This window comes from Hemitrygon akajei, chromosome 5 (assembly GCF_048418815.1).
Source record: "Hemitrygon akajei chromosome 5, sHemAka1.3, whole genome shotgun sequence".
Taxonomy (NCBI): Eukaryota; Metazoa; Chordata; class Chondrichthyes; order Myliobatiformes; family Dasyatidae; genus Hemitrygon; species Hemitrygon akajei.
Genome location: NC_133128.1, coordinates 99,413,144 through 99,437,010, shown reverse-complemented (window position 1 = coordinate 99,437,010; position 23,867 = coordinate 99,413,144). Strand labels below are relative to the sequence as shown.

The following is a 23,867-nucleotide window of genomic DNA, read 5'->3' as shown; positions in this document are numbered from 1 at the left end:
CCCAGAACAGATCCTTGTGGGACACCACTAGTCACAACCCTCCAATCTGAATGTACTCCCTCCACCACAACCCTCTGCCTTCTGCAGGCAAGCCAATTCTGAATCCATCTGGCCAAACTTCCCTGGATTCCATGCCTTCTGACTTTCTGAATAAGCCTACCGTGTGGAACCTTGTCAAATGCCTTACTAAAATCCATGTAGATCACATCCACTGCACTACCCTCATCTATATGCCTGGTCACCTCCTCAAAGAACTCTATCAGGCTTGTTAGGCACGATCTGCCCTTCACAAAGCCATGCTGACTGACCCTGATCAGACCATGATTCTCTAAATACCCATAGATCCTAACTCTAAGAATCTTTTCCAACAGCTTTCCCACCACAGACGTAAGGCTCACTGGTCTATAATTACCCGGACTATCCCTACTACCTTTTTTGAACAAGGGGACAACATTCGCCTCCCTCCAATCCTCTGGTACCATTCCTGTGCACAACGAGGACATAAAGATCCTAGCCAGAGGCTCAGCAATCTCTTCCCTCGCCTCGTGGAGCAGTCTGGGGAATATTCCGTCAGGCCCCGGGGACTTAACCGTCCTAATGTATTTTAACAACTCCAACACCTCCTCTCCATTAATATCAACATGCTCCAGAACATCAACCTCACTCATATTGTCCTCACCGTCATCAAGTTCCCTCTCAATGGTGAATACTGAAGAGAAGTATTCATTGAGGACCTCGCTCACTTCCACAGCCTCCAGGCACATCTTCCCACTTTTATCTCTAATCAGTCCTACCTTCACTCTTGTCATCCTTTTGTTCTTCACATAATTGAAGAATGCCTTGGGGTTTTCATTTACCCTACTCGCCAAGGCCTTCTCATGCCCCATTCTTACTCTTCTCAGCCCCTTCTTAAGCTCCTTTCTTGCTACCCTATATTCCTCAATAGACTCATCTGATCCTTACTTCCTAAACCTCATGTATGCTGCCTTCTTCCACCTGACTAGATTTTCCACTTCACTTGTCACCCATGGTTCCTTCACCCTACCATTCTTTATCTTCCTCACTGGGACAAGTTTATCCCTAACATCCTGCAAGATATCCCTAAACATCAACCACATGTCCATAGTACATTTCCCTGCAAAAACATCATCCCAATTCACACCCGCAAGTTCTAGCCTTATAGCCTCATAATTTGCCCTTCCCCAATTAAAAATTTTCCTGTCCTCTCTGATTCTATCCTTTTCCATGATAATGCTAAAGGTCAGGGAGCGGTGATCACTGTCCCCCAGATGCTCACCCACTGACAGATCTGTGACCTGACCCGGTTCATTACCTAATACTAAATCTAGTATGACATTCCCCCTAGTCGGCCTGTCAACATACTGTGACAGGAATCCATCCTGGACACACTTAACAAACTGCCCCATCTAAACCCTTGGAACTAATCAAGTGCCAATCAATATTAGGGAAGTTAAAGTCACCCATGATAACAACCCTGTTATTTTTGCACTTTTCCAAAATCTGCCTCCCAATCTGCTCCTCGGTATCTCTGCTGCTACCAGGGGGCCAAGAGAATACCCCCAGTAGAGTAACTGCTCCCTTCCTGTTCCTGACTTCCACCCATACTGACTCAAAAGAGGATCCTGCTACATTACCCACTCTTTCTGCAGCTGTAATAGTATCCCTGACCAGTAATGCCACCCCTCCTCCCATTCCCCCTCCCCTCTATCCCTTTTAAAGCACTGAAATCCAGGAATATTGAGAATCCATTACTGCCCTGGTGCCAGCAAGTGTCTGTAATGGCCACTACATCATAATTCCATGTATGTATCCAAGCTCTCAGTTCATCACCATTGTTCCTGATGCTTCTTGCATTGAAGTACAGGCACTTTAGCCCTTCTACCTTACTACCTTTATACTGTGGCGACCCACTTTCTGCACAGGCGAACCGGCTCACAAATAGCCAGCGCGCGGGGAGAGACTTCGGTAATGCACCTCTGACGTCATTTCCGCCTGGAGAGGGCGGGCGCTAGGGATTAAATGCCAGCGCCGTGAAGTTTGAATAAACTAATCTCGAAACGACTTACCGACTGCGTGTCGTTATTTCAGCGCTGTGTGTAGCACATCGCTACATTGGTGACCCCGATGGTCCAAACGGGATTTGGACTAAAGATGACCGACTCTTCATCTGTTCACGCAGTTTCGCTAAAACTGCCGACTTTCTGGACGCTGCGACCACGTGTGTGGTTTAGCCAAGCAGAAGCCCAGTTCCAGATTCGGCAGATATCATCTGATTCCACGCGTTACTATCATGTGGTGAGTGCCCTTGACCAGGAGACGGCCGCCCAGGTTGCGGATTTCATACAGACGTCCCCAGAAGAAGGCAAATATGAAGCATTCAAAGCGCTGCTCATTGGGACCTTTGGCCTCTCACGGCGTGAGCGAGGTGCCCGCTTGCTTCACCTGGACAGTTTGGGAGGCAGACTGCTGTCAGCATTGATGAACGAGATGCTGTCCCTGGCTGACGGACACAAGCCCTGCCTCATGTTCAAGCAAGCGTTCCTAGAGCGACTGCCCGAGGACATACATCTGCTGTTGGCTGACGCAGATTTCAGCGACTCCCAGAAGGTGGCGGCCCAGGCAGATGTGCTGTAGAAAGCCAAGAGGGAGAGTGTGGCGTCCGTTGGTCAGATTATCAGGCCACGCGCCCAACAGTGGACCAGACCAGACCCGGCAGGGGGGCACACACAACACAGAGGCAGGAGTGAGGAGGCCAGTGAACAGTGGTGTTTCTACCACCAGCGGTGGGGCACAAAAGCCCGCCGTTGCCGCCCGCCCTGCAAGGGCCAGGGTCAGGGCCAGCTGCCGCTACTGACTATGGCGGCTGGCCACCAGGACAGCCTCTTGTACATCTGGGACAAACAGTCGGGACGCCGCTTCTTGGTCAACACCGGAGTGGAGATCAGCGTCTTGCCCCCAACGGGGTACAACACCCGCAACAGGAAGCCAGGACCCACCCTGAGGGCTGCAAATGGCAGCACGATACGGACCTACGGCACCCGCACAGTGCAGCTGCAGTTCAGCTGGGGGCGGACTTCTTGCGAGCTCACAGCCTGCTGGTTGACTTGCAAGGGAAAAGACTGGTACATGACGAGACTTTCCAGACGTTCTCCCTGGGTGAAGCCAAGTTGCCGGCCCCACACCTAGACTCCATCACGCTGTCGGACAGCGAATTCACCAGAATCCTGGTGGACATTCCATCGATTCTGGCACCGCAGTTCATGGCAGCCATGCCCAGACATGGGGTACAGTACCACATCCCGACCGAGGGACCACCCCTCCATGCCCGCGCACGAAGGCTCCCCACAGAAAAGCTCCGCCTGGTGAAGGAGGAGTTCAAGAGGATGGAGGAATTGGAGATCGTACGGAGGTCCGACAGCCATGGGCCTCCCTCCTGCACATGGTGCCCAAAGCAGCCGGGGGTTGGAGACCATGCGACGACTACCGCAGACTGAACGAGGCTACAACTCCAGACCGCTACCCCGTGCCACACATACAGGACTTTGCAGCAAACCTGCACGGGGCAAGAATCTTTCCCAAAGTAGACCTTGTCTGGGGATACCATCAAATCCCGGTTCACGCTGAAGACATCCCCAAAACAGCACTCATCACCCCGTTTGACCTGTTCGAGTTCCTCCAAATGCCGTTCGGCCTGAAGAATGCTGCACAGACATTCCAGCGGCTAATGGATGCGGTGGGACGCGACCTGGACTTTGCGTTCATCTATTTGGACGACATCCTTATAGACAGCAGTAGTCGTCAGGAGCATCTGTCCCACCTCCGCCAGCTCTACTCCCGCCTGAGTGATTTCGGCCTCACGATCAACCTGGCCAAATGCCAGTTCGGTCTCGATACCATCGACTTCCTGGGCCACAGGATTAACAAAGACGGGGCAACACTTCTGCCTGCCAAGGTAGATGCAATCCGCCACTTTGCCCGGCCCAACACGGTCAAAGTCCTACAGGAGTTCGTTGGTATGGTGAACTTCTACCACCGTTTCCTCCCCTCAGCTGCCTGTATCATGCGCCCTTTGTACACCCTGATGTCAGATAAAGGCAAGGATATTACTTGGGACGAAGAGGCCGAGGCCGCTTTCATTAAAGCCAAGGAAGCCTTGGCAGATGCCGCGATGCTGGTGCACCCCAGAACAGATGTTCCGACCACCCTCACGGTGGATGCATCCAACACAGCAGTCGGTGGGGTGCTGGAGCAGCTCATCGAGGGGCGCTGGCAACCCCTGGCGTTCTTCAGCAAGCACCTACGACCACCCGAACTCAAGTACAGTGCTTTCGACCGGGAGCTGTTGGCATTGTATCTGGCAATCCAGCATTTCAGGTACTTCTTAGAAAGCAGGCCGTTCACCGCGTTCACGGACCACAAACCATTGACATTCGCGTTCACGAAGGTGTCCGATCCCTGGTCGGCTTGCCAGCGGCGACTTCTGTCCTACATCTCCGAGTACACGATGGACATCCAGCATGTCTCGGGAAAGGGCAACGTCGTGGCGGACGCACTCTCTAGACCAGCTGTCCAGGCCCTGTCCCTGGGGGTGGACTATGCAGCACTGGTGGAGGCACAGCAGGCAGACGACGAGATGCCCAGCTATAGGACCACAGTCTGGGCCCTTTCTCGTAGGCCCAGGTGATAGGACCCTCCTATGCGACGTGGCTACCGGCCAACCTCGCCCCATCATCCCGGCGGACTGGAGGCGGAGAGTTTTCGACTCCATACACGGTTTGGCACACCCATCTATCAGGACAACCATCCCACTGGTCTCCAGCAGGTTCGCGTGGCACGGACTTCGCAAGCAGATCAGCGAATGGGTCAGAACGTGCGCGCAGTGCCAAACAGCCAAGGTGCAGCAGCACACTAAAGCCCCGCTGCAGCAGTTCGAACCCACCCACCGGAGGTTCGACCACATTCATGTGGATATCGTGGACCCCCTACCAGTGTCCCAAGGAGCGCGGTACCTCCTAACTATGGTAGACCGGTTCACGATGTGGCCAGAGGCGGTCCCGCTCACCGACACATCTGCCGATTCCTGCGCCCGAGCACTGATCGCAACCTGGGTAGCACGCTTCGGGGTACCGGCCCACATTACCTCCAACAGAGGCGCCCAGTTCACCTCCAGCCTCTGGTCAGCTGTGGCCAGCCTGTTGGGAACGCAGCTACACCACACAACTGCCTACCACCCAGTCAAATGGACTAGTGGAGCGCTTCCACTGTCACTTGAAGTCGGCTCTCATGGCCTGCCTGAGAGGACCTAACTGGGTGGACGAGCTTCCCTGGGTCCTGCTTGGAATTCGTACATTGCCCAAAGAGGATCTGCACGCCTCATCGGCCGAGTTGCCCTGGCCGTCCCAGGAGAGTTCATACCAGCCCCAAGGGGGCAAGAGGAAGAACCCACAGCAGTCCTGGACAGACTACGTGAAAGGCTCGGCAACCTGGCCCCTGTACCGACTTCACAGCACAGACGGACCCCAACCCATGTACCCAAAGACCTGCAGAACTGTAAGTTTGTGTTTGTACGAAGGGGTGGACACCGCTACAGCGGCCATACGAGGGGCCGTTCAAGGTGATCAACAACAAAGGGTCCACGTATGTTCTGGACATTGGGGGGAGAGAGGAGGTTTTCATGGTGGACCGACTCAAACCAGCCCATGTGGACTTGGTGCAGCCAGTCGAGGTTCAGGCACCGCAGCGTAGAGACAGACCTCCCAAACGGAGGCTGATCCAGACTGTGGATATTGGGGGGTGTATCACCGGTTCTTGGGGGGGGGGGGGGGGGTTATGTGGCGACCCACTTTTTGCGCAGGCGAACCGGCTCACAAATAGCCATGCGCAGGGGGAGACTTTGGTAATACACCTCTGATGTCATTTCCGCCCAGAGAGGGTGGGTGCTAGGGATTAAATGCCAGTGCCACGAAGTTTGAATAAACTAGTCTTGAAACGACTTAGCGACTGCGTGTCATCTCTAACTCTATATGTAGCACATCGCTACAATACCCATTATTCTGCTGCTCTTTCCTCAAAGCCTCTCTATATGTTAGATCTGGCTTTACTCCATGCACTTCTTTCACTGCTCTATCGCTCCAGGTTCCATCCCCCTTGCAAATTAGTTTAAACCCTCCCGAACCATGCTAGCAAACCTACCTGCAAGGATATTGCTCCCCCTCGAGTTCAGGTGCAAACCATCCAATCTGTACAGGTCCCACCTTCCCCAGAAGAGATCCCAATGGTCCAAAAATCTAAAACCCTGCCCCCTGCACCAACTCCTCAGCCATGCATTCAACTGCCATCTCCTCCAATTCTTACCATCACTATCACGTAGCACTGACAGCAATCCTGAGAACGCCACCCTTGAGGTCCTGTTCTTCAGCCTTCTGCCTTGTTCCCGAAACTCACACTTCAGGACCTCATCCCTCTTCCTGCCTATGTCATTGGTCCCAACATGTATCACGACTTCTGGATGCTTTCCCTCTTGTACCAGGATGTCATGCACCCGGTCAGAGACATCCCCGGACCCTGGCACCCGGGAGGCAACAAACCATGCAGTTTCCTTCTCACGTCCACAAAATCTCCTGTCTACTCCCCTGACTATTGAGTCTCCAATGACGACAGCTCTCCTCTACTCCGTCCCATCCTTCTGCACCACAGGGTCAGACTCAGTGCCGGAGGTCCTGCCACCGTGGCTCACACCTGGTCGGTCATCCTCACCACAGCATCCAGGACGGTAAACTTATTATTCAGGGGAATGGCTACAGGGGTGCTCTGCATTACCTGTTTACTCTCCTTCGCTTTCCCCCCTTGGACTGCCACCCAACAACCTGCTTCCAGCAGCCTAGGTGTGAGTACCTCCCTGTAGCTCTCATCTATGACTGCCTCATTCTCCCTTATGAGTTGAAGGTCATCCAGCTGCTGCTCCAGATTCCTCACACGGTCTTCCAGATCGCCCAGCCGCATGCACTTCTAGCAGATGTGACTCTGCGGGAGAGGGGAGTTCCCCCAAGACTGCCAAATCTCACAGGAGAGGCACATCACCGTCTCAGGAGGCATTGTAAAGACTAACAGGGAACAAACTCATCCTCCGCCTCTTCCCGTCGAAGCCTCTCGAGTCAAAGCCTCAAATCTCCACTCCTTCACTGGCCCACTCACTCACTGGCCACTTTCCACAAGCCGCTCCGCTTGAGGTAACCCTCTATTTATTTGTTTGAGTTTTTCAAACTGCTTGGTCACCTGACCTCGATTGCCCAATCAGCTGCTTTCTGCTGAATCTGAGCTATTTAAATCTTGATTGTCTAATCAACGGCTTTCTGCTGAGCTATTGAAATCTTGATTGACTTGATTGCACAGTCCAACTGCCAAAACTGCCAGAATCTCTCGAGTCAAAGCCTCAAATCTGCACTCCTTCACTGGCCCACTCACTCACTGGCCGCTTTCTCTCATGGTTCACTCTCCTCTCCTATCAGAGTCCTTCTCCAGCCTTTTACCTTCTCCACCTATCACCTCCCAGCTTCTTACTTCACTCCCCCCTCTCCCACCCACCTGTCTCCATCTATCACCTTCTAGCTGATACTCCTTCCCTTCCCCTATTTTCTTATTCTGGCATCATCCCCCTTCCTTCCCAGTCCTGTTGAAGGGTCTCAATCTGAAATGCTCACTGTTTATTCATTTCCATAGATGCTGCCTGACCTCCTGAGTTCCTCCAGCATTTTGTGTGTGTTGCTTTCTACTTCCTCCAGCCCAGTTCTACATCCTGAGCATTGGTGGGTCAGTGCCCCTGTTGACTTACAGTCAGTGGGGCAGGCTGAGCTCCCATCTGCAGGGCAGAACCGGCTGTCCACCCTCTTTTTCCCCAGTTGGAGATCATGAGGGTCCGAGAGCGGCGCCCGGCAGGTGTAGCGGAAACGTTGCTCATGACGGGCTCCATTCTGGCTGATGTTGACCAGCATCCAGGGTGTCCAGGGCGTGTTCCTGCGCACCTCGGGACACGAGTCCACGTTACAGGCTCGGTGTTCCTGCAAGAGGGAGAGAAGAACAGACCAGGTGTGAGGACTCATTGGGTACACCTCCACCACATTTCAGTATGATTCTAATCCAAAAATTTCACTATAATAAACAACAGTCACAATGCACCAAACCCAGGTTGGAGGAGCAACACCTCATATTCTGTCTGGGTAGCTGTCAACCCGGTGGCACGAACATCGATTTCTCTAACTCTCCCTTCCCCTCTTTCCATTCTGCATTCTGGTTATCCCATCATTCCTTCTCTACTCCTCCTTTGCCCATCACCTCCTTCTGGTTCCCTCCTCCTTCCATTTCTTTCATGGTACCCTGTCCTTTCCAATGAGATCCCTTCTTCAGCCTTTTACATTTTCCAGCTATTACCTTCCAGCTTCTTACTTCATCCCTTGCCCTCCACCCACCCACCTCCCCACTCACCTGGTTTCACCTATCACCTGCCAGCTTGTACTTCTTTCATTTCCCTCCCCACCTTCTTATCTGGGTTCTGTCCTGATGAAGGGTCTCAACTTGAAATGTCAACAATTTCCCTCCATAGATACTGCCCGACCTGCTGAGTTCCTCCAGCATTTTATTTATTGATTGATTGATTAATTGATTGAGATACAGCATGGAATAGGTTTTGTGTATGTTGTTCAGAGTTTGCGGAATCACTTGTCTACACATCTACATGGACTACACATCTCAGATCTATTTAGAGTTAGTAAAACATGGAACCAGGCTCCTCAGCCCAACTCATCCATGCCCACCTAAGCAAGTCCTATCAGCCTGCACTTGGCCCAAATCCCTCCAACCCTTCTGTCCATGAACCTGTGCAAATCTTTTAAATGTTGCTATTGCAGCTGCCTCTACCACTCCCTTTGGTCGTTCCTTCTATACACACACCACCCTTCCCTTGAAGAAGTTGCCCCTCAGGTTTCTTTTGAATATTTCCCCTCTGAACTCAAACTGATGCCTCTCAGTTTTGATACCCTTTCACTAGAAAAAAAAGATTGAGTGCATTCACCTTGTCTATGCCCCTTGTGATTTTATACATAATTTTACCCCTCAGTCTCCTACACACAAATGAGTAAAGTCTGAGACTGTCTACCCTCTCCCTGTAACTCAAGTCCTTAACTCCAGGTAACATTCTTGTAAATTCTCCTTGGATTTTTTATAACTGGTTGAGTGGAGTTGCACTCAATATCAGCAAGACAAAGGAATTGATTGTGGGCTTCAGGAAGCTGAAGTTGGGAGAACACACACTAATACTTACTGAAGGGTCACCACTAGAAAGGCAGCAGCTTCAAGTTCCTGGGCGCCAGCATGTCAGAGAATCTAACCTAAACCCAACATATTGATGCATTCACAAAAAAGGCAGGCTCACACTAAATGACGTACATTAGGAGTTTGTGGGGATTCAGTATGTCACCGAAGCTTCTTATGGATTTCTGTAGAGTTATGGCAGACAGCATTCTGACCGGTTGCATCTCAGCCTGGTACGGAGGCCGCAGTACAGGGGATCATAACACTCAGCCATCTCCATCATGGCTAAAACCCTCCACACCATCAACCACATCGTCAACAGGTGGCGCCTCAAGAAGCCAGCATCAATTACCAAGGACCCTCTGCTCATTATTACTATCAGGGAGGAAGTATAGGAGCTTGAAAACCCACATCCAATGATTCAGGAACAGCCTCTTCCCCTCCACCATCAGATTTCTGAATGAGCACAATTGGCCCTATTAATTTATTTTTGAAATTCATAGTTATCTTACACTGTGCTGCTGTTGCAAAACAACACTCTGCCCTGATCAAACCTACTGACCTGTCCTTCGCTCATTTATGTCTCTTAAATAAAGAGAAAAAATTACATATGTGATATCTTTCATAACTTCAGTGTTTGTTCAACACTGTATTTTGAAGTGTTGTCACTGCTGTATCTAACTTTCAATGGATTAATCCCATAAAGCCCCTTCCCCATGACTGTCTTTTAGAGTACAATCTTCCCTCAACAGCCTATCCAATTCTCATAATGAGGGAATCCATTCTTGCTTGTTTTAACACTGCCGCTGAACGCCAGTCTCACTTCATGTAAGTCAGTGATTCTGATTCTGATTAATTCATGACAGGAGCACTCAATATCAATATGTGTAATTCTTTTCTTATTACAGATTGCCAAAAATCTCTGCATTCCCTCATTATGAGAATTGGATAGGCTGTTGAGGGAAGATTGTACTCTAAAAGACAGTCATGGGGAAGGGGCTTTATGGGATTAATCCATTGAAAGTTAGATACAGCAGTGACAACACTTCAAAATACATTGTTGAACAAACACTGAAGTTATGAAAGATATCACATATGTAATTTTTTCTCTTTATTTAAGAGACATAAATGAGCTAAGGACAGGTCAGTAGGTTTGATCAGGGCACAGAATATCCAAACTGAGAAGTTATGTTGCAACTTTACAAAACACTAGTTAGACCACACTTGTGGGTGTATTGTGTGTGTTTCTGATCACCACACTACAGGAGGGACGTGGTAGTGCTGGAGAGTGCGCAGAGGATTACTGTCACAGTGAACAGAGATATACAGTGGGACGCTTGTCTTGCATACTGTTCATTCCTTTTTTTTCTTTTTAAATCTTTTTATTGATTTTTAGAACATAACATAAGTAAAATATAGTACAAAAAAAAACATTTGAGAGTACACAATAGATTCATTAATAATCAATTATATATTATCAATGTAAAAAGTCTCCCAAACTTATAATATTAATATGAAGAATTTAAGACAAAAAGCACAAAAAAAAACCCCAAAAAGAAGAAGAAAAAAAAAACAATATATAAAAAAAAAACTAACATGGGCAATTGTATAATGTTAAGTACACACAGCAGTGCCAATGACTCCGAACCTCCATTTATACAATTCAGGATGGTAGCAATAAGGTTCAGGATCAGACCATTTAACTCACATGAAAATGTTGAATAAATGGTCTCCAAGTTTCCTCAAATTTAACTGAGGAGTTAAAGACCACACTTCTAATTTTTTCTAAACTCAAACAGGAAATGGTTTGAGAGAGCCACTGAAATACAGTTGGAGGATTAATTTCTTTCCAGTTCAATAAAATAGATCTTCTAGCCAATAGTGTAGCAAATGCAATCATTCGCTGAGAAGAAGCAGATAAACACATATTATCTATCATAGGTAGACCAAAAATTGCAGTAAAAGGATGTGGTTGAAGATTAATATTTAAAACTCTTGAAATGATATTAAAAATATCCTTCCAATAGCTTTGTAAACAAGGACAAGACCAAAACATATGAGTCAATGTAGCAATATCAGAATGACATCTATCACAGGTTGGATTAACATAAGAATAAAATCGAGCAATTTTATTTTTAGACATATGGGCTCTATGTACAACCTTGAATTGTATTAGAGCATGTTTAGCACAAATAGAGGATGAGTTTACCAATAATAAAAATTTTTCCCATTGCTCAGTAGATATAGGGCAATGCAATTCTTCCTGCCATTCCTTCTTAATTTTTTCTGATATATCCGGCTGTATCTTCATAATCATATTGTAAATGATAGCTACTAAACCCTTTTGATAAGGATTAAGAGTTAGAATTCTCTCTGTAATGTCCAGTGGACATTCTTTCGAAAAAGACTTTAATTCATTATATAAAAAATTTCTAATTTGTAAGTATCTAAAAAAATGGGTTTTAGGTAAATTGTATTTGTTAGATAGCTGTTCAAAGGACATAATGTTATCATCCAAATACAGGTCACGAAAACATTTTATACCTTTTGTTTTCCATAGGAAAAAAACCTGATCTATAAATGATGGCCGAAAGAAATAATTAGATGTTATAGGACTTGACAGTATAAACTTATTCAAGCCAAAAGATTTACGAAATTGAAACCAGATTCGTAATGTATACTTAACTATAGGATTAGTTATCTGTTTATTAATTTTGAGTAACGAAAAAGGAAGTGAAGATCCTAAGATTGAGATCAATGAGAAATCTTGCACAGATTTACATTCCAAATTTACCCATTGTGGGCCAGCTACTGTAGTCAATTCTTGTGTCCAAAATATCAAATACCGTATATTAACTGCCCAGTAGTAAAATCTTAGGTTTGGTAAAGCCAAGCCGCCCTCTTTCTTTGACTTCTGTAAATATTTTTTACCTAATCTAGGATTTTTGTTCTGCCACAAATAGGAAGATATTTTAGAGTCAACCATATCAAAAAAAGATTTAGGAATAAAAATTGGTAATGCTTGAAATAAATATAGAAATTTAGGTAATATCATCATCTTAATGGCGTTAATTCTGCCTACCAAAGACAAAGAAAGTGGGGACCATCTATTAGCAAGTTGCTTAATTTGGTCTATTAAGGGGAAAAAATTAGTTTTAAACAAATCTTTATGTTTTTTAGTAATTTTAATACCTAAATAGGTAAAATAATCTGTAACGATTCTATATGGTACATGATTATAAATTGGAATATACATATTTAATGGAAAAAGTTCACTCTTATTAAAATTCAATTTATAACCAGAAAAATTACTAAATTGAGCAAGTAAAGAAGAAATAGCAGGAATAGATTTTTCAGGATCAGATATATATAATAATAAATCGTCCGCGTATAATGATACCTTATACATCGCCTCTCCACGGGTAATGCCTAAAATATTGGGTGATTCACGAATAGCTATAGCCAAAGGTTCTAAAGCAATATCAAATAATAAAGGGCTCAAAGGACAACCTTGTCTTGTACCGCGAAATAATTGAAAGAAAGGGGATTTTTGATTATTGGTAAAAACCGAAGCTAAAGGTTTATGATATATTAACTTAATCCATGATATAAATTTTGATCCAAAATTGAAATGTTGCAATGTATTGAATAAATATGACCATTCGACTCTATCAAATGCTTTTTCGGCATCCAAAGAGATAATACATTCAGGGATTTTAGATGTAGAGGTATAAGCAATATTAATTAATTTTCTAATGTTAAAAGATGAATAGCGATTTTTAATAAATCCGGTCTGATCCTCAGAAATAATCCGAGGTAATATATTTTCTAATCTAATAGCTAAAATTTTACTAAAAATCTTAAAATCCGTATTCAGCAAAGATATAGGACGATAGGATGCACATTCAGTCGGGTCTTTGTCTTTTTTAAGAATTAAAGAAATAGAAGCTTCATAAAAAGATTGTGGTAATTTACCTATACTTAATGCATCTTTAAAAATTTTACAAAGCCAAGGAGAAAGTATAGAAGAAAAGGATTTAAAAAATTCTGCGGAAAAACCATCTGGACCTGAAGCTTTACCCGAGTTCATTGAAAAAATAGCCTTTTCTATTTCAGACTCGGTAATAGGTGTATCCAAAAATACGTTATCTTCAACAGTTACTTTTGGAATATTCAATTTCCCTAAAAATTCATTCATAATAGAAGAGTCCTTAGTACATTCTGATTGATATAAAGAATTATAAAAATCTTGAAAGGCTTTATTTATCTCTTTATGGTCAATCGTCAAAGTACCATCTTGTTTACGAATCCTAGTAATTTGTCGCTTATCTGAAGCAATTTTCAATTGATTAGCTAGTAGTTTACCTGACTTATCTCCATATGTATAAAATTGAGCCTTCGATTTAATTAACTGACTTTCAATCGAGGAGGTTAATAGTAAACTATGTTCCATTTGGAGTTCCACTCTTTCTTTATAAAGTTCTTTACTAGGAGTTGATGAGTAGATCTTATCAATTGCCTTAATTTTATCAACTAATGTTGATATTTTGGAATTAGTTCGTTTCCTAACTCCAGCAGAATATGAAATAATCTGTCCACGAATATATGCCTTAAAAGTATCCCATAAAATTCCACTAGAGATCTCTGCTGTAGAATTTATTGAGAAAAACAAATCAATTTGCTGTTTAATAAAGCTAATAAAGTCAGAGTCCTGCAAAAGAACAGGATTAAGCCTCCAACTTTTCGTACTAATATATGAATCCGTCACCTTAATAGATAACTTCAAAGGTGCATGATCAGATATGGTAATTGAGTCATATTTACAATCCATGACATCTGTAAGTAAATGCTGATCAATGAAAAAGTAATCAATTCTTGAATAACTATGATAAACATGGGAAAAATATGAAAACTCTTTGTCATTAGGGTGTAAAAAACGCCAAATCTCACAAATAGCTGAATCAACCATAAAGGAATTAATAAGAGAAGCCGATTTGTTCGGCAAAATTTGAATGGGCTTGGACCTATCCATCACAGGGTTTAAACAACAATTAAAATCTCCGCCCATTATCAATCTATATTGATTCAAATTGGGAAAGGATGTAAATAAACATTTAAAAAATTCAGGACAATCAGTATTTGGAGCATAAACATTAACTAGAAGAACTTTTTGATTACAAAGTAAACCAGTAATAAGCAAAAATCTACCGTGCGGATCTGAAATTGTTTCATGATGTATAAAAGCAGTAGATGAGTCTATAAAAATAGACACACCTCTCACTTTAGCTTGCACATTTGAGTGGTATTGTTGGCCCTTCCAGAACCTAAACAAGCGCTGACTATCCATCTTCCTTACATGAGTCTCTTGTATAAAGATAACATTAGCATTCATTCTATGGAATACATTGAATACTTTTTTCCGTTTGATCGGATGATTTAAACCATTAGTATTCCAAGAAACGAAATTAATAGTCTTAACCATCATGACAGTATATATTATAGTTAATACATAAGTTCGAAAGAAAAGTGAACTCATGAACCCGGAAGAAGGAAGTAAGTTCAAAAGGAAACCGGAAGTCATAGCACTGCAGCCATTTTTGTAGTTTCATATGCGCCCAAAAAATAAAACTAAGCAAAAAGCAAGCAAAAAACAAAAAAAGAAAGAAAAATCCCCCTCCCACCACCCTTGAAACCCCAAGAAAAAAGCCAAAAAAGGCAAGCGAGCAAGCTAATACTAAAACTACCCCCATGTCTCAAGACGGCAACTCAAACGTAATAGAGTTAAGAAAATACACACAACCCACATTATAAAAAGGGTAATACTACAAAAGTTAAAATATAAAATTAGTGTTATAAATGTATATAAACAAAAAAGTTAAAAGAAAAGAATTAAAACAATAAATAAAAGTTTCAAACTTTCAAATACATCAAAACAGTTATGACGCTCCAAACACTGGAGTCAGTCGGGAAGAAGAAACGCCATTTTTTTTTCTCTCTCTCAGTTTTAATATTCAGATGTTAAAAGTATAAAGGAAAGCGTATATCGTTTTTTATTTTAAAAAAAAGAAAAACAAAAGAGAAACCCTAATCGGTCATTTTCAATGCAAATAGATTAATAATATGAAAAACTATAAAATCGGCATAAACCTAGCAGAGAAAAAAAGCTTTAATCGTATATAAAAAGTATATGCAAGCCATATAAAAAAAAAGGACCCATATATCAAACCATAATAGATCCAAATTTATAGGCTAAATTACACTGATCAGCCCAATAGAATGTCATTGATCCAGGAAACCTTGAGCATCCGCAGGCGATTTAAACAGCCGAACAGTTCCATCATCCAGGGCGACTCTCAGATGTGCTGGGAATAACAGCGCTTGCTTGTAGCCTTTCTGGTGGAAATTCGACATAACCGATCTGAAAGCCAGCCTAGCCCGTAATACTTCTGGGCTATAGTCTTCCAAGATACGAAACTTGAAATTTTGATGGATAATCATACCTTTTTTACAAGCCAGACGGATCAAGCGATCTTTGATATGAGGATAGTGAATCCTCAAAATTATGTGCCGCGGTTTCGAAGTTGAACTTGCATAAAATCTTGTTACCCGATGTGCTCGATCGATTATTGGGGAGGGATCCAGGACCTCTTTGCCCAGGACATCCACTAGAAATTTAGAGAAGAAAACGGTAAGATCACCGCTTTCAAATCCTTCCGGGATCCCAATTAACCGGAGATTTTGCCTTCGAGAGCGATTTTCCAAATCCGTAATTTTAACTTTATAACGATCCATCTGTTGAGAAGTCGAGGTTTGCTCTTCTTGTATCTTTTCAATCATACGATCTTTCTTACGAGCGGCTTCTTCAAGAGCCAAAATGCTTGCCTGTTGTTTTTGTGATTCCAGTGAAAGTTCCAAAAACTTTTCTTCGAGTGATTTCAAACGATCGTCATACTTCGAAAGCCTTAGGAATAATTTTTCCTGCATCTCTTCAAATTTAGTTTCCACAATCTTCGCAACTGCTTCTAAAGGTACCAAGTCTTTCGACTGTTTCGATTCTTTTGCTTTAGACATTTCAGCAAGTTGAGAATAATTCAAATAGTTTAGAAAGAAGAATTCAGTATATTTAACCCCTTTAGAATAAGTTTAAGGGGTGTTTATAGGCTAAAAAAACGTAAAAGTTTTGGAGCAAAGCCTAAGTGCGGTTTACTCCATGAGCGCCATCTTGAGAATCTGTTCATTCCAATTAGATCATTACACAGTGCCTTCAGCTGGAATAAGGAAGAACAATAACAATGCAGTGCAAAGTGTAAAAGTTACTGAAAACTTTTTCATGTAGTGCATGTGCATGTCAGGGTTTGGAGGCTTGTGTGCCTCAGTGACCTGGAGATCTATGTCGGCTGGAGTCAGGCCTTTACGCTTTGGCTCTTGGTAGGGCCAACTATGCCAAACAGGTCAGAAGGTAGAAGCCAGACATACCAGTTATCTAGGTTCGGGCCTTCAGCTCAGGGCTAGCAATCCTAACTGGTAAATCAAAACTGTTAGAAAAACAACAATGAAGACTCCTTCTACATCTGAGTGTGACATTATTCCTGAGTCTCCACCCGAGACTTGCATGACTGACAGCAGTGAGAGGAAGCTGCTGGCACCATGAAGGAAGCCCTGAATACTGCCAGAGGTGGAGGACTTTCATTTGTTTCCCTAAACGTTATTGGCGCAATGAGCAGTAAGTAAATAAGTAAGTATGTCAATCATAAAGTGTTAGAGCATAATGAGCTAGATTATGAGGCCAACAGTCTATCTTATTGTACAACAGATCTGTTCAAGTGTCTGATAACAGTGGTGGGACATGTTTTCAGGTTTTTGCATCTTCTGCCTGATGGGAGAGTGGAAAAGAGGAAGTGTCCAGGGTAGGTGGAATCTTTGATAATGTTGGCTGCCTTACTGAGGCCTGGAGTGATTCATCACAGCGGGTCCAGTTCTTAGTGTGAAGCTCGAACAATTTAAATGCTGGCCCAGATAGTCTGGGGTCTCCTCTCTCTGCGACACTGAGGCTGTGAGAATACCCCTGGCTGCTGTGCTTTGTGTCTGCCAACTTTGTGGCAACTTGCCCCACTAATATGAATACCGAGGCTTTGGGCCAACTCCAGGCATTTGGGTCTAAGGAATCAGTTTGGTTCAGAATGCCGCTATTGCTGTTCACTTCGATGATGTGTTTTGTGTTTTTTCTCTTTCTTTCTCTGTGGGCACTGGGGTCGGTCTTTTTATTTAATTGGGTTCATTCAGGCTCCTTGCTTTGTGACTGCCTGTTAAGCAAACAAATCTCAAGTTGTATAATTTATACATTCATTGATAATAAATGCACTTTGAATATTTGAATATTTTGAATGTTTTAAGAATTATCGACAGGGTGCAGGGAGGGGAGGTTGGCTCCTGTGATGTGCTGAGCTGTGTCCACAACTCTCTGTAGTTCCTTGCAGTCATGTACAGAGCAGTTGCTGTACCAAACCATTATGCATCCAGACAGAATTCTTTCTATAGTCTATCGATAAAAAATAATACGAGTTGACCAAGATGTTGGCAGCATTGGATGACATTTATTATGGGGAGAAATTGGGATTGGGAGAGGCTGAGAAGGACATTATGAAAGGTAAATGGTAGATAGTCAAAAAATTTCCCATGGTAGTGTTAGCATAGGCTTAAGGTGAAAGGGGAGCAGTGTCAAACTCAGAGGTAAGGTTTTTGCACATAACATAGAACAGTACAGCATAGTGTACACCCTTCAGCCCACAGAGTTGTGCAACCTATGAAGCATGTTGTTTATCACTGGAACTTGCTGTCAAAGAGAAATGTTATGGATGTGATGGGAGGTGAGGACCTCAATACAATAGTTATCACTAAAGAGGTAGTGCTGAGCAAACTTGTGGGCCTGAAGATAGACAAGTCCCCTGATCCTGATGGAATGCATGCCAGGGTACTGAAAGAAATGGCAGAGGCTTTGATGATAATTTACCAAAATTCTCTGGACCCTGGGAAGGTCCTGGTGGATTGGAAGGTGGAATGTCATGCCACTCAGAAGAATGAGAGGAGATCTTATAGAAACATATAAAATTATGAAAGGAATAAATAAGATAGAGGCAGGAAAGTTCTTTCCACTGATAGGAGAGACTAGAACAAAGGGACATTGCCTCAAGATTTGGGGGAGTAGATTTAGGATGGAAATGAGGAGGAACTGCTTTTCCCAGAGGGTGGTGAATCTGTGGAATTCTCTGCCCAATGAAGCAGTGGAGGCTACTTCAGTAAATATATGTACTTTGTATTTAAGATAAAGTTAGAATGATTTTTGCATAGCAGGGGAATTAAGGGTTATGGGGAAAAGGCAGGTAGATGGAGATGAGTCCATAGCCAGATCAGCCATGATCTTATTGAATGGTGGAGCATGCTTGACAGGCCAGATGGCCAACTCCTGCTCCTATTCCTTATATTCTTATGCCAGAAGTGGTGATGGAGTCAGGTACAATTCCAATGTTTAAATAGCATTCAGGTGGACAATTTAAATCGGTAAGGCATAGAAGGATATATTCCTAATGCAGGCAAATGTGATTAGTGTAGAATGTCAGCATGGTTATGGTGAGTTGAAGGGTTTGTTTCTGTGATGTATGACTCTGTGACTCTATGATTGTAAGTTGGGTCACTATATGGACAAGAAAGGCAGCGAGATACTGAAATCCCATTGGAGGTGTTTGCAAGGGTGTACTGTCAGCAGCACGGTATCATAGTGGTTAGAGCAACATTTTACAGCACCAGTAATCACTGACTGGGGTTCAATTCTGGCTGCTGTCTGTAAGGAATTTCTACATTCTCCACGTGACTGCATGTGCTGGTTTCCTCCCACATTCCAAAGACATACAGTTAGTGTTAGCGTTAGTCAGTTGTGGCCATGCTGTGTTGGTGCCAGGAGATGGTGCCCACAGCCCAGTCCTCAGATTGTGTTGGTTGTTGATGCTAAAAACACATCTCTGTGTATATTCCAATCACAAACCAGAGAAAATCTGCAATGCTGGAAATCCAACCAACACACACGGATCACTGGAGGAACTCTGCAGGCCAGGCAGCAGCTATGGAAAAGAGTTTAATCTACATTTTGGGCCAAGACCAGGACTGGAGAAAAATGATGAGGAGTCAGAGTTAGAAGGTGAGGGGAGGGGAGAGGGGTAAAGTAATGAGCTGGGAGGTTGATTGGTGAAAGAGATACAGGGCTGGAGAAGGGGGAATCTGATAGGAGTGGACAGAAGTCCATGGAAGAAAGAGAAGGGGGAGGAGCACCAGAGGGAGGTGACAGGCAGGTAAGGAGATAAGGTGAGAAAGAGATAAGGGAGTGGAGAATGGTGAAGGGGGGGCATAACTGATGTTCATGCTATCAGGTTGGAGGCTACCCAGATGGAAGATAAGCTGTTGCTCCTCCAGCCTCAGTGTGGCCTCATCGCAACTGCAGAGGAGGCCATGATTGACATGTCGGAATGGAAATGGGAAGTGAAATTAAAATGGGTGGCCACTGGGAGATCCACTTTTTCTGGCAGATGGAGTATAGGTGCTTGGTGAAGCGGACTCCCAATCTATGTCATGTCTCACCAATATACAGGAGATCACACTGGATGCAGTAGATGACCCCAACAGACTCACAATTGATATGTCACCTCTCCTGGAAGGACTCTTAAGGTCCCTGAGTGGTAGTGAGGGAGGAGGTGTAGGGACAGTTGTTCAACTTGCAAGGATAAATGCCAAGAGGGAGATCAGTGGAGAGGGATGACTCCCTAGTCCATTCATCCCACCCCATCAATTTCTCGAACTTCTTGTAATGGCCCCCATCTCCTTCACCATTCCCCAACCCCTTTTCCCTCTCTCACCTTTTCTCCTTACCTGCTCATCACCTCCCTCTGGTGCCCCTCCCCCTTTTCTCTCTTCCATGGCTTTCTGTCCTCCCCTATCAGATTCCCCTTTCTCCAGCCCTGTATCTCTTTCACCAATCAACATCCCAACTCTCTACTTCACCCCTCCCCCTTCCAGTTTCACCTATCACCTTGTGTTTGTTCCTCCCATCACCCCACCTCCTAGCTCTGACTCCTCATCATTTTTTCTCTAGTCCTGATGAAGACGTTCTCGGCCCAGAACATCGACTGTACTCTTTCCCTTAGATACTGCCTGGCCTGCTGAGTTCCTCCAGCATTTTGTGTGTGTTTCCATGTATATTTTGATGTTTCAATGTAGATGTGACAAATAAAAATAATCTTTGCTCATATAATTCTGAATCAACATCTCTGAGACAGCAGGGAAATCTGAGCTCCATCAAGTTAATTGATGAAACTTTATGCACTGAAGGTTGATAGTCAGTCTAAAAGGAGTGCCTCAAGATTGAAGGCTGCAGAATTTGATGGGCTATTGATTGAATTCTTAGCCTGTCCTCTCTCATTAACTTGTAATGGGTTTCCTTACTACCCTCATGCTAGAAGAAGCAAATATATTAAGCTTTCTTTTTTATAAAGAAAGCTGCTTTATAATTGCACATCAAACTTCATATGTTCTTACTAGTCTATAAAAGCCCACTGTAAACCTGCCAAAAGACAAGGCTTAGATGCTTTAAATTTGGAAGTTATTATACATATCCTGTATTCCACATTAACATTTGCCGTTATACACACCAGCTTAAAACCTCTGCAAGATCTCTCCTAACCACCCCAGAGGTTGGTAACCAGTTGGCGGCATTCAGACCCAGTGTGGGGTCGCTCATCACAGAAGGACCTAGTTCGTGTGGCCACACTCCTTGATGCTGATGGGAAGATATTTTCAAAATTCTGAGCTTTATGTGATTATTAGAATGTCAGTTTTCGGTGTTTCTTTCTAGTTGCCGATTGGCGGGCGATGATATGTTAGTTTTTGTGTGAGGGAGGAGTTGGGGATTTGGAATTCCTTCTCTTTTTCATGTGGGGGGTGATGTCCCTTCTTTCAACAACTACCATGTTTTTTCCGTATTTCATCTGGAGAAGACGAATATCTGAGTTGTATTATACATGCATACTTTGACAATAAAATTAAACTTAAAATATTTGAACCTTTGAAGCTGTAATCTTCCTTTGTAGGAGTTATCAGAGAGCCGAGTGATGTAAGAAATTAAGAAGGACACAGCTCAGCACATTACAAAAACCAGCTTCCCCTCCATGTCAATACTTGTCTTGTATACTGTTCATACAGGAGGGACAAGTCGCAGGAAATAGGGACCAACTGAGTGGGCAACATGGACAACTTAGCTTGAGGGCCTGTATTGTGCTGTGTTGCTCTATGACTCTATCCTCCCTATCTTCCTTCCCCAACACAGAAACAAACCACCTTGCACTATCAATATTCTCCTCCATTGATATTTCCAAATCCAAGAGGATTTTAATCATAATTCAGTCATATCAGAATACTCATTGTAATTATAACTTTTAAACCTATATTGGATAATTAACATAATTGCCCATAATTTCTCTGAAAGCAAACATTACAGACTATGCAAAATACAATTGATTAGAAGGTATGAAACATGATTTCAATTACATTCTGATTTTTTCAAGCAGACTAGAGTTGCCTATCCAGCTCAGGGACAAAACATACAAATTGGATTATGCTTTGTGGACCGAATAACAACACAGTTGCGGGGAATACTAAACACATGTGTCATCTGCACATTGGTCAAGCAGACAGAACACCTGACATTCTGCTAACCCTCCCACCAAAGCAGATCCTTAATTCATCTCTCATGCTATATCATCTGTTCAGGAGTCATGATTCCATAAATGTCTATACGGTCACCCCTCAGACTCCTACACTCCAGTAAAAACAGTCCCAGATTGTTCAGTTGTTTCTTATAACCCAAGATCTACAGTCCTGGCAATGTCCTTGTAAATGCTGCCTGTATCCTTCCTAGCTCAATCAAACACCATCTTTCAGTTCATCAATGACACTACTGTTGTTGGCAAAATCTCATATCGTGATGAGGAGGCATACAGGAGTAAGATAGATCAGCTGGTTGATTTGTGTCACAACAACAACTACTTCGCACTCAATGTCAGCAAAACCAGGATTGATTGTGGACTTCAGGAAGAGTAAGCCAGGCGAATGCATACCAATCCTCACTGAGGGGTCAGTGGTGGAAAGGGTGAGTAGTTTCAAGTTCCTGGGTGTAAAAGGTCTCAGAGGATCTAACCTGGGCCTAACACATTGAGATGCAATCAAATGAAGGCACACCAACAGCTTTACTTCATTTGGAGTTGAGGAGATACAATATGTCATCAAAGAGTCTTGCAAATGTCCACAAATGCAGAGCATTCTGACTAGTTGTGTCACTGCCTGGTACGGATATACAAGGTCACAATTGGCTGTAGAGGGTTGTACACTCAGCCATGGAGTAGGAGATTGTGGAGTGAGTTGGAGACAGTTCCTTATGAACTTTACGCGCCGGGTTTAAAAAGACAGTGGACCCTGTTGGGACTTGACTGTGGAGTGGGAGATCATGCACTTTGACCCCATTACCTCCTCTCCAGTGTAATTTTTCAGTGGCTTGATATCCACTCTCACCTGTTTTTTTACTCTTTATACGAGGGGTGATTGATAAGTTCGTGGCCTAAGGTAGAAGGCGACCATTTTAGAAAATCTAGCACATTTATTTTTCAACATAGTCCCCCCTACGTTTACACACTTAGTCCAGGGGTCGTGGAGCATATGGATCCTGGACCTCCAAGAAGTGTCCACAGCAAAGGTGATTAATAAGTAAGGTAGAAGGAGATGAGTTATGAACTTCAAACTTTCTGCATAATCACTCAAAGAGTTGACCTGCATGTGAATGTAACAAGAGCTGTACAACTCATCTCCTTCTACATTAGGCCACGAACTTATCAATCACCCATCTGTGGACACTTTCTGCAGGTCCAAGATCCGTATGCTCCATGACCGCTGGACTAAGTGTGTAAATGTAGGGGGTGGGGGGGGACTATGTTGAAAAATAGATCTGCTGGGTTTTCTAAAATTGACTCCTTCTACCTTAAGCCATGTACTTATCAATCACCCCCATATATCTGAAAAAATTCTTCTATCCTCGCTTATATTATTATCTTGCTTACCTTTTCTCTCTTTACTGTTGACTTTTAAAAGCCTCCCAATCTTAACTTCCCACTAATTTTTGTTATATTATATGCCGCCTGTGTTGGCACTTGGTCAAGTGGTTAAGGCATTGGTCTAGTGATCTGAAGGTCGCTTGTTTGAGCCTCAGCTAAGGCAACTTGTTGAGTTCTTGAGCAGGGCACTTAACTACACACTGCGACGACACCGGTGCCACGCTGTATCGGCCCTTGTCCTTCCCTTGGACAACATTGGTGGCGTGGAGAAGGGAGATTTGCAGCATGGGCAACTGCCAGTCTTCCATACAACCCTACCCAGGCCTGCGCCCTGGAAACTTTCCAAGGCACAAATCCATGGTCTCTCGAGTCTAACGGATACCTATTATGCTG

At 44.0% G+C, this 23,867-nt stretch overlaps 1 protein-coding gene across 2 annotated transcripts in view; it reads right to left on the bottom strand.

Annotated features, from left to right (window-relative positions):
- Positions 1-23,867, bottom strand: part of sema5ba (sema domain, seven thrombospondin repeats (type 1 and type 1-like), transmembrane domain (TM) and short cytoplasmic domain, (semaphorin) 5Ba) — a 607,738-nt gene that overhangs the window by 44,692 nt on the left and 539,179 nt on the right. For both annotated transcript variants that reach the window (XM_073046134.1, XM_073046135.1), the window contains one exon: positions 7,853-8,078. In XM_073046134.1, the coding sequence (XP_072902235.1) occupies positions 7,853-8,078 (226 nt within the window). The remainder of the gene's footprint in view (positions 1-7,852; positions 8,079-23,867) is intronic.